The sequence below is a fragment of the Erpetoichthys calabaricus genome, chromosome 1 (assembly GCF_900747795.2).
Source record: "Erpetoichthys calabaricus chromosome 1, fErpCal1.3, whole genome shotgun sequence".
Lineage (NCBI taxonomy): Eukaryota > Metazoa > Chordata > Cladistia > Polypteriformes > Polypteridae > Erpetoichthys > Erpetoichthys calabaricus.
In genome coordinates, this window is record NC_041394.2 from 43250748 (window position 1) to 43268536 (window position 17789).

A 17789-nucleotide genomic window follows, 5' to 3' on the forward strand; every position below is an offset into this window, starting at 1 on the left:
TTTGGCACAAAACTTTAATTTGTGTGTGCGTGTGTGGGAGGGTCTTGGGGGTTTCGAGCGTGTTAAAATAACGTGTTAAACCATGTCGGGGTGTTATAATTATTAGAAAGGATCAAGGGCATAAGACTCTAAAGCCGTCCCGGCTGTCTTTATTGCCGGCTTCTGCATGTATTCCCGACCCCTCAGACAGTCTGCAGCCATCTGAGTTAACGTATCCCTCACACTGAAAGATACTAGTCCCTCTCAAGTCCTGACCCAGCGGCTCTACAATTTAATGTCAGTAATTATCTAAGAGACTTAACCTAAACCTAAGTGGTAAAACACTTAAGCGATTTCACAACACAATTCTGTAATGTATTTTGTGAGTCTAAAATACCGAGATACAATAAGAGAAATGCTCAAACAATCTACACACGAGCGCCGCTGGTGTAGTGGTATCATGCAAGATTCCCATTCTTGCGACCCGGGTTCGATTCCCGGGCGGCGCACCACTCTTTTAAAAAAGAGACTTTGTTTAAGACAAACATTCACTGTGCCGCGCATTACATGTCATCGAGTTTTAAGCCAACAGGCGCAAAAGACGAAGGAATGAAAATAGAGCAACTTGCAAATTACTAGGAAGCCCCGCCCATTACGTCACTGCGCACGCGCACTAGTATATCCGTTCCCACATAGTCGCCATTTTATGTCGCTGTTCTTTTGTTTGTGAGAGACAAGCGGCGTAACGAACTGTTAGCGTAGTTGTAGATTTTATTCACTGTAATCGTTTAATGTAAGCTGTTAACCTAAAGTGATACATTGTTAAAGTAACATTTTAGTGTTGTGTACAGGAGCGCAAGCGATAGTGTGTAACAGTTCTTGAACAACGATGGACGACGAGCAGCCCAAGACTCTGTGAGTTTTACAGTACATTCTAGTCTTCTGTTGTGCTTGGTTGTGTTTTTTTATGTTCTAATTAACCAGGTTGAAAGTAATGCGTATCTTTAATTTTAGGCACGGGCTTTTCTTGTTTTATAGTAATGAGGTTTTAAAGTTCCTAAGGTGTGTCAGACTGCAAACTTTGCTTTAATTCCTGCACCCAGGCACATTTTAATGGTGGATTACAAACTGAAAGTTTTCACCAGTCATTTTGTTAATTTCTCGAATATGGCGGCAGAGTTTCGGGTTGGTTTTGACTTGATGACGTGACTAATGGTTGACCGGGGCTACACTGAAAAAGGTGCCTTAATATTTTAAATATATGATTATAGTCTGTGTTTTATAAAATATTTCAGTTTGGTGATAGTTACGCGATTGACGACGCAATCCTGAACGGGCTCATGCATTTTTTGCCCCTTTATTTTCTTTGAGGCCCATTCGGCTAGGCCGGAGCGTCCTAGTGCCACGCGCGCGGTTATCGTCTGCCGTAAGTCAACGAAGCGGCCTTTAGGCCCACGCCTGCCTGATCACCGATTTTTGGCCAATATTGCAGGTTGAAGTATCCATGTTAATGTCAGGGGAGAAAAGTTTGCCATGCTTCTTTGCCCATCATTCATATATCAACGTTACAAGAGACAAACTCCGCACCATTTGCGCCCACCGCCTGTTTTTCTTCTTAAGCATTGTTTTCAAGGAGCTGTTCACGTGAATATTTTTCCCGTAAGATGTTAATTTAGTCATGAAGAAGGTCGATCGATTCTTGTGATGACATAACGTTGCAGCGCTCCAAAGGTGGTAAAGTCAGTTTCCAGCCACGTACTGTTGAACACTTGTAACAGCGACACAAATCGTATACTTTTTGTTGTGGCACTGGCGGGAAGGATTTTTTATTAAACATTCTGACTTTAAATCGTCGAACATAATCGAAACGGAAATTTGGTAATGTCGATAATGAATATAATCCCGAAATACCATATAGAGCCATGAATAAATGAACTTGACATCGATAGATTTTTATGCAGCTATATAATTAATATGAATACATTTAAGGTGACTGCGTTGATTGGTGAATTGTATTCCGAATGGGGAGGTTGTTTTATTTGACACGAAGTGATGGTGCCGCGGTCTGTACCAAGTATTTAGATGGCACTGAAGTATAGTAAGAAATCCAATGGTTTTCATACGCCAGACGGATTGGTTAACGTTCAAACCCAGCCAAAACCTTTTGTAGTAACAGGCTAGCTAGAGACTACAGTCAGAAACCTTCAGTCAGCAAGCCAATCCCCAACCCCCATTTTCAGAAAATTCCCTCATTCTAGAAAAAAAAAATAGGTGTTATTTAAATGCTTAGTAAACTGTTTTAAAAATATTTTAGCGTTGACCTATTGTAAAGAGAGGTTTTGTCACTTGGACAAGTAAATTACTGCTAAAGTGTTGGACATCTAGGTCTTTCCTGCCTATGCCTGCCACTATACTGTCATCGCACCTGACCTTCGTCTTAGGGGTGGTGAGCCCACAAGAAGGCACAACATTTCCATTTCTAGTTGAGCCCATCTGGGTTATGTGAGTTGTCCGTACACCAAGTTTCCGCTGATGGATGCCACTGCTAGGTCTGGCTCCAGAATTGGGTCTCATCAACCCTGTCTCGGGCAGGGTACACAACTTGTATCTTTGTGAGGGTCGTTATGAACCATTCTTTGTCCAAACCTGTTTGCCAAGTGAGACACTACAGGGAGCACAAATCTCCAGAAGGTCTAACTCTAGCTAGCAGTGAGGTGCAAAGGCTCCATCACCACATAAAGGTTTACTGACAAGTGTGAAGTGGCTGGGATTAGAATAAGCACATCCCAGTTTGACTCCAGCATTAACTCTGTGAACAGTGGAATCTTCTCTCCTGGGGATGTTTTGGGAAACCGTACCTAGTAGAGGAGTTCAAGAGTCTTGGGATCTTGCTAATGAGTGACAGTAAAAGGGACTGTGAGAGCAGTGATTGGAATGGTGGCAGCTGTTCTGTGGGCAATGTACCTGTCTTTTGTGGTGAAATGGTAGTTGAGGCTAAAGACAAAAAAAAAAAAAACTCTTGGTTATCGATCTACATCCCTATCCTTGCCTATAATCATGTGCTTTGGGTAATGGCCAAAATAATGTGGTTGTCACAATGGAAAAAATGTCTTAACTTGCTTCAATACCAAGAGAACTATTGAAATTTGGTACCATTTTTGATGCCCAATGCAATATGTTATGCTATCTAATAAGCTTAAATTACAATTATGTTTGTCTTTACGTTGATGAAAGAAAACGTTTTGGCACCTAATGCAGATTCTTTTAGTGCAGTCTTTTGTAAAGACAATGGTAAAGTTCTGTCAACAGTAGTAAAGTTTTAAAACCAGTCCCTTTTTAACATTAATGAAACATTGTCACTGAGGCAATAAGTGAAATTTACTAATGTCATTAAATTTTAGTATTGCAATCTTTTGTAAACAGTTGTTCAGAAAAGTAACACGCTTTAATAACTTGGCAAGAATGCAAATGGTGCACATTGAATCTTTGTGTAAATAAACTGCATTGTCTTTGTAACTTCCAATTTTTTGCCAGAAAGACTAGTATGCCAACATACAATGGCACAAATGAAAGTATAGGAACTCACTGAGGAGTCACAACGCTGTTTATGAAGTTGAGCACTGAAAGTTATACCACCTTACATTGTATAATGTTTTAAAATGTAACTTCAAAGTTGTACATACTAAAACAACGCACTACAGCAGAACACTTTTTGGCAACTGTTTAAAAATCGAAAGAGCCCTGACTTTTGCCCCTAGATGAACAGCAGAGTAAAACTCCCACAGGTAAAATAACTGATCATTTAACTGATGACAAAAAAAAAGTTTTGACATGTAGAAAAAAATTCTCCTCCCTGCTTTAAAACATAACGGTTTGCAGGTTTATATTTGGAAACAAGATATCCGTCAAAATTCTTTGTTTTGACATGCGTGATGGTCCTTTAAGCAGAGCTGGTCTACTTATTCGGTGACTGCCAAGGGTGCTGTCATCTGGGGACACTGCTTAGGTAAGTTACGGGTGGCATGCTCAGGATGTCAAGGAGTGATGCTGATGTAACTTAAGTGGCATGTGCCCATCCAGCCTAAACCCCCACTTAGGGCTCCATATGGGCTTCAACCATTGCTGCCTGTAAGCCTTTGACTTAATTGTGTTAGCCTCTTTGTTTGGTATTCTGCAGTATTGTGTAATCTTGCATACAGGTTTTCAGGTTATCCTGTGGTTTGCCCATTCGCCGCAAAGACACTTTACCAATTGAGTTGCCATATTATTAACACCTGTGAGTGGGTAGAAATCAGGCTGCAGCTCTAGCCATGGTGAACCATGAAAAATGAGTGCTGAAGTAGTTTTAAAATGTTAAATTTGCTATTTATCAATATTTTAGTATGTTTGACAACCCTAGTCCTATGTACAAGTGGCTAAAATCGTTTCTTGGCAGGGAGGTTGGGTTGATGCTCTGTGATAGGGTGAGAAACTCGGTGATTTGGGTTAGTTTCAGAGCTGAGTCTCTGCTCCTCCGGATTGAGATGTGCCAGTTGAAGTGGTTTGGGTATGTATTAAGGATGCCCCCTGAGTGGCTCCACCAAGAGCTGCTTTGGGCACACCCCATTTGGGTGGAGTCCCCACAGCAGACCCAAGGACACATTGGAAGGAAAGCCTGGGGGGGGCCTAGTAAGAACTAAAACCTGTAGCTGGAGGCAGGAAAGGCAGAGTTGACCTGCTTGGCCTACTGCAGCTGTGACTCTCGCAAGGAAGAGTGGTTAATACATTTTTTTTTTTTTAAATAATTTTTTGCATTTATATAGCGCTTTTCTCACTACTCAAAGCGCTTAGCAATTGCAGGTTAAGGGCCTTGCTTAAGGGCCCAACAGAGCAGAGTCCCTTTTGGCATTTACGGGATTCGAACCGGCAACCTTACGATTGCCAGTGCAGATCCCTAGCCTCAGAGCCACCACTCCGCCTTGAGTGGTTGAGGAAATGAGACGACAGTTAATGTCGCCAAAGCTGACTAAATGTTGTAAATTTATATATAAAAAAAAAAGTCTTCCGACTTTCAGTGTGCATTCTTGTATGCTGTTGATGAAATAATGGCGTCTCTTACATTGCATGAATGACTAGTGTAAAAACACAGTGAAGGCATTCTTTAATGATGTTTAATGAACTTAATGCATGTAAAATTGCTCATAATATGTAAACATAATGCTAAACATGTAAAGAGCAGTGTTATGGTTTCTGCTATGAACAGTTTAATTTTAAATTAAACAACTCATATAGTGTGTTCAAAATATATTTAATGTAGTATTTAATCGGTTTCATTTAAAAGCCAAAAATCTTAGAAAAGTAAAAGGTATTGATTCAAATAAAGACACTACCTGTAAACTTGTGTTCTCCATTTACTGCTCAATTTCTGCCTGTGGCTTGGTGCTTTGGGAGTTGTCTTTACAAATGGTAATTGTTTTATTGAAATATATTCAAAAGATTCGATTCTGATCTTGCAAAACTATGCGAGCAACTTCACAGAACTCTGCAAGCTAATACAAGATCTAGATTTGCATTTGTGATTGGCTGGAACTGACTTTCTTTAAATTAACAGGTTGAGTATTGGCTAGGGTGGGGCAAGCGTGTCACTCTCAGATGGGCCATCAATCTCAATTTTGTCCCTTAACCAATTACTTATGAGCTTTGAAATGAGTTGGTGGAGCAATTACATGTGGCTGTTCAGTTGGTTATTGTTGGATGATGGTTTCATCAAGCATACAGAAAATGTGGACGGTATGATAGCTTATTTCTTGGTATTTTATGTGAATTACCTTACTGTAGGTTTTAAGAAATCCCCATGTGTTATGTTTTTGTTCCCCTTAAAAATTGTGGGATTACCCCTTGACCTGGCTACCCTGATCTGAAAGTGAGCAAGCACGTGACACACTTTTTAAGTATGCAATCTTATTCTTTTTGCCATTAATTCAATAACTTGTTTGTGTACTGGGCGGCACGGTGGCGCAGTGGTAGCGCTGCTGCCTCGCAGTTTGGAGACCCGGGTTCGCTTCCTGGGTCCTCCCTGCGTGGAGTTTGCATGTTCTCCCTGTGTTTGTGTGGGTTTCCTCCGGGCACTCCGGTTTCCTCCCACAGTCCAAAGACATGCAGGTTAGGTGGATTGGCGATTCTAAATTGGCCTTGGTTTGTGTGTGTCCTGCGGTGGGTTGGCACCCTGCCTGGGATTGGTTCCTGCCTTGTGCCCTGTGTTGGCTGGGATTGGCTCAAGCAGACCCCCGTGACCCTGTGTTTCAATTCAGTGGGTTGGAAAATGGATGGATGTATGTATGGATGAATGTTTGTGTACTAGTACTTTAGGTTTTTACATTAACCTTGTAGCCAGTGTAGGTTCTATAGGTAAGTCAATTTATATAGTACTTTCAAAACGACTAAAAGTTGACCAAAGTGCTTTACAACAATACAATAAACCGTAAAGAAAATTATTAAATAAAGCATAAAATAAAAAGGGAAAAGTAATTCACAGCTAAGAGTAATACCTTACAGTTAACAGACATAAAAATAGTATACAGTAAGAAAGTAAAATAGTTACTGCTAGAGTTAAGCTAGGCTGTCAGTGTGACCTAAAGCAAGTGAATGCATTTTACTAATTTAAAATAATCAACAATCACCCAGCAGCTTCAAGTGTGTGTGCGTGTGGAAGAGACAATAATAATGGATTCGAAGATCTGGGTGTAGGGGCAGAGGAGATCATCAAGATAGGCAGTAGCAGACCAATGTGTTTTTTGAATAGAAACAATGCAACCTTAAAATCCATCCTCTCTTTTACAGGGATCCTGTGAAGAGAAACTAACATGGATAAAGGTTTTTTTTTCTGTGGGTGTGTGTGCTTCTCAAGTCCTGGACAAGCAGTATTTTGATTTGGTTTTAGTTGGGACAGAGATGAGTGCCAAACATTATAGAGGGACATCTAGTGGTCTAAACATGAATAGGCTTTTGCAGATCATTAAGAGGTAGAAATGGTTTAACTTTAGTGATGGCCTTAGGGCTCATTTATACTTCATGCTCATAACACGTACGCGCCCGCATCATGGCTGCCACGCGTTTCCAGCGTTCATTTGATGCATCCTCTGAGCAGGTCTTCAGAAATTAACGAGACGCGTGCGCAAGTTGCTGCACCAGCAAAAAGTCAGGGGGCGCAGTGTGCTAAAAGTTGGAATGTGACGTCAGGGTCTCTGGTTACTATCTACATGTGACAGAAGGCCGCTTTGCAGATCCTATGAGATCGGTGTGCGCGCTTCGATGTTTGAATGTTTCGAAGTGGTGAAGCAAAATGCCGACATACAGATGTATTCTTGGTGCTTTTATATTCCAGCATTGCATATTCCCAATTGAAATGACACAATACATTTTAAAAGTCTCACATACCATCTTCTGTGCCATCTTTTTTTCTAGGGCTTCCTCCGGTACTGACAGCAGCGGCAAACAATAGATCGCCACACTGAGCACATTAAATGTATGATATTCCAACTTTCTGCACATTTTGAATCCTCAGATTTATACTTGATATCACTTTCATGATGAAATACATTGAAGTATGTATGTTACATTTTACAGATAAATCGGTAATTTCGTTTCAATAATGAATACTGTTAATTACACACAAGGGGGTGACACGGTGGCGGAGCGTTAGCACTGCTGTCTAGCAGGGAGTCACATCGCTGATATTCCCTGCCTGGAGTTTACATGTTTTCCTGCTGGGTTTCCACAATGTGCTCCAGTTTCTTTCCAAAGATATGCAGATTTAGTTGCACTAAAATGACACCAGCGTGTATGTGTGTGCTTGTATTCACCTTGCGATGAGCTGGTGCCTCCTCCAGGGATTGTTTCAGACTCGTGCCCAATGCTAGCTGAAATGGACAAATCCCTGGACTGATGGATTTAATCATTAAACATCCTTTTCAGAGATATTGCAGTAAGGTGTCATCGGAATTTAATGGGTGTTCCAGGCAATTCACAACACAGCGAAGCCAAACCTGTTTACACCGTGATATCTCTCACTGCCACCTGGTGGATTTCTCCAGATTTACGTAAAGTACATGCTCAAGTATAAACAGTACAACGCTTGTGTAGCAGGAGCGTCCGTTGCAGCATGCGTCGTGTTACATGAAGTATAAATCCGGCCTTACACTGCAAAAAAAAAAAAAAAAAAAATGCTTTTGACCTCAGCTCTATTATAAGCTATTCTCTCACAAAATTAATTTTTCCACCCAGAGGATGAGACTCACTGCAGTGGTTTGTACCCATGAAATTGTTCTGATTTCCCAAAGCAGATTGTCATTAGTTAGGCCGGGGATATTACCAGAGACTTAAATTATTGACTCCTCATGGTTAATCACCATTCTTATATCTGGTAATTTCCCAGATCATATTAAAGCCCATCTCTGCTAATGTGATAGATATATAAATTTTTTGGTTGATTGGAACAGTGTATTGGTATAATTTGTATCAGTAAATTAACTTTGCAATGACACCTTATTTGGTCTGTTTTTCATCTTCTCATTTACTCTTTCAGGTACGTTGGGAATCTGTCACGTGATGTAACTGAAGCTCTCATCTTGCAGTTGTTTAGTCAGATTGGGTCATGCAAAAGCTGTAAAATGATTGTAGATGTAAGTGTTTTTTATGTATACATTTAGATGTAAGGATTTAATATGTTAGTATTTAGAATCAGTAATTTTGTTAGAATAAAATTTTATTTTCCTTCTCTACTTCTCAAGTAAATTTTAATTTGCGTCTGTATGTAGTGTTTTTTTAAAATACTGTCTTGTAATGCATGCTTTACAAGCCATCCATGCTGGGTCATATCAGTCCAAAGGTGATCAGCAGTACTAACTTTCTTTTCTTTTCTGTCAGACCGCTGGTAATGACCCATACTGCTTTGTAGAGTTTTATGAGCATCGGCATGCTGCTGCTGCATTAGCTGCAATGAATGGGCGTAAAATAATGGGTAAGGTAAGCTATCATATCTAAAGGGTGAGTTGGGGATTGTTGGGTTTTGGAGGGTTTAGTGTCCCTCTGCTCGTTTAGAAAGCAGATTGGGGCAATAAAATGAAGGGTTGGATTGCACCTAAAGCAATTTGTTCTAAAAACACACTTTCTGAAGCTTTGTTTGGAGAACATGGCAGTACTAGGATTTAGCCTATGTCAGGTGAGCAACAAACTGCATTTTGGTATGAGATGATTGGGATGCTAAATATTTCCACTTAACATATTGTAATGGTTTGATTTATTTTTTTCTATTTAAATCATTTATATGTGTGGTTACTCTGATAGAGTAGCTGATATTTTATGTCTTTGCTTGATGGTTTCTTTTTGAGCAACCAAGTGTCAGATGTTGTGCTTGATGTACTGTTTTTTTTTTTTTTTTTTTTTTTTTTTTAAATCAGAATCAAACATTGTTTGAATTGTTCGTTCTTTTTTCCATTAAAAAACCTTCATTAAAGGTAGTTTTTACAGTATTCTAATACTCAATAATTGATTTACAGATTATCCAAAACTAAAGTATACCAGATTGTGTGTTTCCTTTGATAGTGTAATTTTTTAAATTGTTAGGACAGGAATGTAAACTATCACAGCACACTATTTAAATACCACATTAGCCACACTAAATTAAAAGCAAATTTTAAAGGCTGTTTGCTTTAAAACATGAATACTAAATTGGATAGGCGCATCCTTGCCCTTGAATAATTAGCTATCTGGATTTTTTTTTTCCTTTTATAATGCAGATGCCTATTATAGTCAGGTCTTTTAGAAACTGCAGTAATTCCCATTCAGTTTTAAAATATTTTATCCTCAACAGGTAATGAAGGACCATTGAGGAGTTTAACACGTTCGTATTTACACTTTTGTAAGTTACTTATTTAGACCTTTTTTCCATCCGATTATATTTTTTTTTTATCGAATTATCCGTAGATGACTTGTGTGGAAAAATGATTTGGAATTTTATTTTTTCTATATATATATTTCCTTGCACATCTGCATTTGTTCAGGCAGTGCCATGATTAATAGGATGCACCCCACTGGTTCTCAGTATTTTTCATACTTTTTTGGGTATTTCATTTTGTTCCTTTTTTTGTTTAATTTTATAGGAGGTTAAAGTGAACTGGGCAACAACACCAAGTAGCCAGAAAAAAGACACAAGTAGTAAGTAACTCTATGTAAAAAATAAAGTGAATATTGCATCATAAGCCAATTTGCATCTTCATGACTTCTGCACCTTTTTTGACTTTTAAATTGCTGTATGGAAAATGTGTTTAAAAAGGTTTATTTGACAGTTTCTTAAACAATGAATTGTTCAGTCTTTAAGTATGTCTGTAATACTAGCTTTATACAGTAAGTTGCCTCCAATGTCAGTGCTGCAGTCTGTGTAGTGTTTACTTATATCCACCTTGCACTGGAGTTAGGCACGTTTTAGTCTTGTTAATGCTGTACATTTTGGCCTTCTGTCATTTTATATTTTCAAGGTCACTGTGCTTATTTCATTACTAGTAATACTGAATAATTTGTTACATTATCAGAATGATTGTAACAGTCACAAATAGTTTTTACAAGATCACTTTTTTATGTGTACAACCTAGTTTAACACTGAGCTTCCAGCCATCATCAACCTTGTAGTTGTTACTAAGCCAAATCTCCACATCCCAAATTTCCAAATAAACTAATCAAATTATTGATGTTGTTTAGCTGTGTTGTGATTATCTGAGCACCAGTTACACTATGGTTTGTGTAGGGCCCTATGATTTCCGCGATGTGAAAAACACGGACGGAATTAACGCTTAACCCTTAAACTGCCACATACTTGGGTGTTAATGGATCCTTGGACACCAAATACTTTTTTTGTCGCACTTTTTAAGTAAATGTCACAATTCACAAAGAAAATGTTAAATTTTAATGGAACACGTTCTTTTCATCCACAGAGCATCACACGAATTAGCTAGCTGCACGAGACAAATGTCAAAGTGAGCAGTATCAGATAACCTTGTGTTTCTTAGTTTTTGATGTAGTTGGGGTAACTGCAAAATTGACGGCACAACAATATCCTGGAGACTTTTACAAATCTGGACAAATTTTCTGAAAGTTTTTCCAGCATACCATAGACTGGACACGAAAAGATACTTGCAATGACCATGTCAAATCTAAAACCCATCTCGAGAACAAGGAGAAACTAAGATCAAAAAGTGTTTCCCGTCAGGTAGCCGTGGAAACAACAAAATCGTCAGATGCAAGACGCCAGTTTGTGGCTATGCGAGTCAGACATACTGCTCGAAAAATGATGAAGATGCATCCTTTCTTTAGCATTGTAAACAAGGAGGTGCACTGCCAGAAAATGAGAGCAGTCTTCGTCAAACTCATTTCTGACGTGTCTTTGAACAACATATGATTCGTGGCAAGAAAATACATGTTATAGTTGATGAAACCACTGATAGCTGAGACCACATATTTCTCAACATAGTGATAGGTGAGTAAACAGTTGGCTGTATGGTAATTTTATGTAGGCAGATCTAATTGTATGCGAGGTATTTACTGTGAATCATTTAACCGATTTAAATTATATTTAACCCTTTAACCGCCAACTCCCTAAATATTCCCCAAGCCAGGCGAAATCTGAACAATTTTTGTTTTTTTACTTTTTTACATTTTTTTTACATTTTTTACATTTATTCAAGCAGTATTGACCACTAAATGTTGTGCAAGTTGCCAGTGTATACACGAAATCTATAAATGTAACCTGAATTCTCAGCTAAGCAAAACATCTTGATACCAAACCGTGCCCTTTTCAATGGTAGATACTGTCGAAACTGTAAGCGGCCCTTCCACGACAATAAACTTTCATCAACTGCAACTGACGGTCCTGGCATGTAGGGCAACTGAAATGCTTCAAATAAATGATCAATCAAAGGACGTAGCTTGAACAAGCGGTCGCGGTTTGGATCTTTCTTATCTGGCTCGTTTCTGTTGTCATTCAAATGAAAGAATTTCAGCAGCAAAGAGAATCGGTTACGTGTCATGACAGCTGCAAAAATATGTGTTGCATACATAGGATCTGTAGACCAGTACATCTCAATATCTGGTTTTCTGATTATTCCCATCAACATCAAAATCCCAATGAATTTTTTCATTTCGTTTTCATCAGTGTCAAACCAAGCACGAACACGGGAATGTGGAGGTAAATTGGGATTTTTCTCAATAAACTGTGCTGCATACAGATTTGTCTGATGAACAAAATGTCTGATCAAATCAGGTGACACAAACAGCTCATAAAACTGCTCAGCAGTGTAATTGTTTACATCAACAATAAAGCCACACGTTCCCTCAAACGAATGCAGAAAAGGTAGTTCACCTCGGGCAGCAGCCCAGCTGAGATGCTGGGGATACACCCACTCAGCGCCGTCATCCGATGCGTCTTCATTCACAATATCATGCAGCGCACGTTGCTGCTCATCACTGTCACTAAAATCTTCTTCAGAACTGCTACAATCATGATCAGAACTGTCCAAAATCGCCTGCAAAGCCTCACTTGAAGTCAGTTTACGTTTCGCCATATTCACAGCTGTTACATGCGAATCACGTCACATGACCGGCCAAAACAACCACAGACTTGTCGAAATACAACGTAGTAATAATACCCACGCCAAACCGTCAGTTATACTACTTGCCAGGCATTCATATAACCACAGGCAAATGTGCCGGATAATTCCGGCAGTATGGCGTTAGCATTAAAACAGCGGTGCCGGATATATCCGGCAGAGGGCGGTGAAGGGGTTAACCGGCATTAGGCTTTCCCTTAGAAAAATGTTATTAGTGAACGGCACTGGTTGTTAACGGTTTCCCTTTTAAAAATAACAATGTTTCTGGATTTAAATGTTTTGCCTTGCGGTGACGAGGCACGCAAGGTCCACATTTGACTCTTTTGTTATAACTCGGCACCTTCAAACCTGGGCAGAAGAGCAGGCTTCTCCTCAGATGCAATGAGCCCTTAAAAGTGGGTCACTTTCTTTTCTGTTTAATTCCCGGATTTAGCGTCTTGCATACTAGTTTGCTTTTGCTTTGTAATTATTTTAAGAGATGCTGTAGAAGAAGCTACAGATGTAATGATGCATGTTTTCAATCTGTAAACATATAAGGTTTAAGAATCATTAGATATAATTTACATAATTACAATTACAGGTACTGAAGACCAGTACTTATTGGCAGATGTTATCTTTATGCAGAACTGCAACTTTTCCACCTTTTCACATACTGCACTTAAGTCCCTTCACAACAACCCGCTGAATCTTAATGACATTTTAGCAGTGATTACTAGATAATGCATCATACTGCCTGAAAGCATACCAGGAAGTTTTAAAAGGGGTTATGCTTATGCTGCCGCAAGCAGTGTACATTCCCCCTGGTTTGACATATCCCCTGGTTTGAATCAGTAGGGTACCACCCTGAACATATTCACCTCTAAGAGTTCTTTCTGTCTCAGAACACATCAGCTCAGGCTGTAACAAATATCCTAGACCCTAAAAGTGAAGTTAACCTTCATCTCAGCTCTTAAAACTATGGAGGGCACTCTCTGTCCTACCTCAATTTCGGCATACGGCATCATGGAGGATCTGCGCACCTACCTGATAAGTGGAACTGCAAAATAAGGTTCAGTTGTACTAGTGTGCTGTTTCATTAAAAAGAATGTTGTCATTTCATTATTGTTTGTTTTGTTGTAGCTGTGGATACTTTCTTACAGAAACAAAAAAGGGTAAAAACCCAAAAACCTGAATCAAGGAAAAATAAAAATGAAAACAGGAAAAGGAATTTGTGAAAAAATAAAACTGATTCCATAGGGCCCTATTTGTGCATGATATCACTTACTTTTAATCTGATGGTGTAGCTTCATGTACAGTGTCATGGTCAGTGTTTATTTTGTTTTTTTTGTGAGTCTTCTACCTGGTTCTTGTGTGCCACAAACACTGGCAACTAATGTTCGGCATGCACCTGGAGTGCAGCGCAGATTTATACACTGCTTTCAGTGCTGTAACCTATATACACAGTGATGGCGTTGCCTCCACGCGGAAGTATAAACCAGCCTTTAACGGTTCAGGTTCTCATGCAGGTGCAATACAGAAGCCGTACTACTTTTAGCTTTGAGTCTCAAGTAGGTTATATTCGGTTAATAGCATAACAAGGAAGGTAATTAACTTGGTGTGGTTTACATGTTTTTTTTTATTTTTTTTTTTTCTTCAATGAAAATTACATTCCTACAGTTTAGTTTTAACTAGTGACAGGATGCACATTAGATACTGACAATGTGCTTTTGTAATGTATACAGGTGAGAGACTTCTGCTTGAGATCCAGTTGTAGTTAGGTCCATAAATATATTTGGACAGAGACAACTTTTTTCTAATTTTGGTTCTGTACATTACCACAATGAATTTTAAATGAAACAACTCAGATGCAGTTGAAGTGCAGACTTTCAGCTTTAATTCAGTGGGGTGAACAAAACGATTGCATAAAAATGTGAGGCAACTAAAGCATTTTTCTTTTAACACAATCCCTTCATTTCAGGGGCTCAAAAGTAATTGGACAAATTAAATAACTGGAAATAAAATTTTCATTTCTAATACTTGGTTGAAAACCCTTTGCTGGCAATGACAGCCTGAAGTTTTGAACTCATGGACGTCACCAGATGCTGGGTTTCCTCCTTTTTAATGCTCTGCCAGGCCTTTACTGCAGCGGCTTTCAGTTGCTGTTTGTTTGTGGGCCTTTCTGTCAGAAGTTTAGTCTTCGACAAGTGAAATGCATGCTCAATTGGGTTAAGATCAGGTGACTGACTTGGCCATTCACGAATTTTCCACTTCTTTGCTTTAATAAACTCCTGGGTTGCTTTGGCTGTATGTTTTGGGTCATTGTCCATCTGAATTATGAAACGCCGCCCAATCAATTTGACTGCATTTAGCTGGATTTGAGCAGACAGTATGTCTCTGAACACCTCAGAATTCATTTGTCTGCTTCTGTCCTGTGTCGCATCATCAATAAACACTAGTGTCCCAGTGCCATGGCAGCCATGCACGTCCAAGCCATCACGCTGCCTCCACTGTGTTTTACAGATGATGTGGTATGCTTTGGATAATGAGCTGTTCCACGCCTTCTCCATACTTTTTTCTTGCCGTCATTCTGGTAGAGGTTGATCTTGGTTTCGTCTGTCCAAAGGATGTTTTTCCAGAACTGTGCTGGCTTTTTTAGATGTTCTTTATCAAAGTCCAATCTAGCCTTTCTATTCTTGAGGCTTATGAGTGGCTTGCACCTTGCAGTGCACACTCTGTATTTACTTTCATGCAGTCTTCTCGTTATGGTAGACTTGGATATTGATACGCCTACCCACTGGAGAGTGTTGTTCACTTGGTAGGCTGTTGTGAAGGGGTTTCTCTTCACCATGGAAATGATTCTGCGATCATCCACCACTGTTGCCTTCCGTGGACGTCCAGGAAGTCTGCACTTCAACTGCATCTGAGTTGTTTCATTTAAAATTCATTGTGGTAATGTACAGAACCAAAATTAGAAAAAAGTTGTCTCTGTCCAAATATATTTATGGACCTAACTGTATATTGGCAAATCAATTTATGCAAGACATTTTTAAACTTTTAAAGCCTTGTGCTAATTTGTCATCATGGGTATCATTGTTGTTTTCATCATTTGAAATTGATTTCATATTGACTAGTCAAAACAATAAAGAGAAGAAATTTGTAATCAGACACCTTTAACTATAGTGTCCAGGTTGTCAGAAAATGGAAATATCTAAGTATTGATTTTTAAAACTAAAATTGCTACAATGCTTCCTTTATCATGGTATTGATTCTACAGCCACTTCTATTTTAACATGGCTTGATGTGTGACCTCATTTCCATCAACAGTTTCAGAGTGTTCACCAGCACTCTTATGTGATAGAAGGCAGCTAGAGTGGCATCTCGGAATAATTCTGGTTTATGGTAAATGGAGAGATAAATTGATGTACATAATGAAAGTATGGCCAATTTAATATAGATGGGTGACAGGAAGATGTGGGTTCACAGGCACCAGAAGTGACAGTGATATCAACATCTTTAGGAGGCAGCGTTCACTGGGACTGGAAGTGATATGTTTAAAAGGTGGGCACTTCTGTTGGTCTACGGAGGGAAAGTGGAGATTGAGTCCAGCGCCAGCTTTAGTCCGGCGGAGAAATGCAATTTACTCAAGGCCTCAAAATGTCTCCCCCGCGCACACGTGTGACATGAGATACATAAAAAGTTGTACATAAACAGATGTAAATCAACATTCAAGCCTAAATAACTAATATGTATAGACACTAGAGTACAATGAATACTGTATAAACAATATGAACAGAAAGAATTAAACACAAGCTAAGCTTAAAAGAACGTTTTTAGAAAAACTAAAACTAAATCGTGGGAGCCAATCTTATTGTGATTGGGAAATTAAGTTGTGCTTTAGTGTATTTAGTACATCAGTTTAGTACATTTTTATCTACACAAAAATGCACTGTGTACTGTTTGCATTTATGCAAAGTGTTATAAGTGTGTTTGTGTGGTACCTTTCTGAACAGTTGTTTACAAAAGATTGCAATTTTAAGCTCTGAAATGAAGTGTGCAGAGGCAGAGCTCCCTATGATTGATGTCCAATTTGCCACAAAGGAAAGACTAGTACCAGTTTGCCAGACGTAGTGTGTGTGGGGAGTATTTTTAAAATCTTACTAATCGGGTCTAACATCTAATACGCAGAACCTGTTTTGTAAAACTTGGGTTTGCTGCTTTGTTTGTGTGAAACATTTTTAGTCAATTTGCCAAATGAATCCGGTGTCACGAGCGAGTAACAGCAATTCACAGTTGTATCAGACTTAATAAATATTGGGCTGGGTTGTCAACTTTTGAATGTTTATTAGCTGGTGCTAGATGGCAGAAAATTAAAACAGTTTTGTTGAACATACTGTACCATTCATCCAACATAGCTGGTCAATACTAAAATTCTTTGGGCCACCTTAATTTTTCTTACACTTCCTCCTCATTTTGTGAATTGCACACCGATATCACCTTTGTTTTGCAAATGTCAGTCGGGTGCAGGTAGAAAGGCTCCTCACCACTCCCCCCACCAAGGCTGTTTATCTGGGAGAGAGGTGTCTGAAATTGTATAGGAAAATATTATTTGCAAGGTACACATATGAAATTTATGCATTTCAAGGTGGTTATAGTTTTGCCTTTTTGTATTAGTTTTTATTTCTCTATTTTCTTCTGACCTTTCCTGGAAATTCAGTATAGTTTTATTTTTTCTTCATTGTGTGTTTATAGTTTTGTTTTTATTTCACAAAGACATTTCTATTTTTATATCTATTAGTTTCAGTAATTACAGTATAGTTAAAGAGCTACTATGGAGTTTAAGTGTACAGTTCTGATTGTTACACAAAACTAATGTATTAGGATACGAGTTTAAAAGCTTATTACACTACATCGTTTACTAAATGGTTTGGGTTTTGTCTGATTTTAAAAACAAGCATAATCAAAACCATGTACTGAATATGAACAATTGTGTATAATTTTAGAATTTTTAAAGTATTTTCTATGTCATTTGTGCTGAACAAATGTACAGTGATTGGCACTTTTGATCTTTTCCCTTTTTGCCTAGAATTGGCCAATTTTTAATGAAATGTAGGTGAATTTTAAGGTTTGAGGGTTTTTTACTGTCCACAGCACGCAACAGTACCCCACTCCAAGACAATGTGCTTATTGCCTTCA

The 17789-nt window shown here is 38.8% G+C and overlaps 1 protein-coding gene and 1 non-coding gene across 3 annotated transcripts in view; both read left to right on the forward strand.

The window, feature by feature from the left end:
- The first annotated feature begins 417 nt into the window (after positions 1-417).
- On the forward strand, positions 418-488 carry trnag-ccc (transfer RNA glycine (anticodon CCC)). Its single transcript has one exon. It is a non-coding gene; the product is annotated as a tRNA-Gly (tRNA).
- A 169-nt stretch (positions 489-657) lies between these two features.
- LOC114649277 (cytotoxic granule associated RNA binding protein TIA1) overlaps positions 658-17789 on the forward strand; it is a 58440-nt gene continuing 41308 nt past the window's right edge. For both annotated transcript variants that reach the window (XM_028798783.2, XM_028798790.2), the window contains exons 1-4: positions 658-894; positions 8543-8639; positions 8884-8982; positions 10119-10173. In XM_028798783.2, coding sequence (XP_028654616.1) covers positions 869-894; positions 8543-8639; positions 8884-8982; positions 10119-10173 — 277 coding nt within the window. In that variant the 5' untranslated portion in view covers positions 658-868. The remainder of the gene's footprint in view (positions 895-8542; positions 8640-8883; positions 8983-10118; positions 10174-17789) is intronic.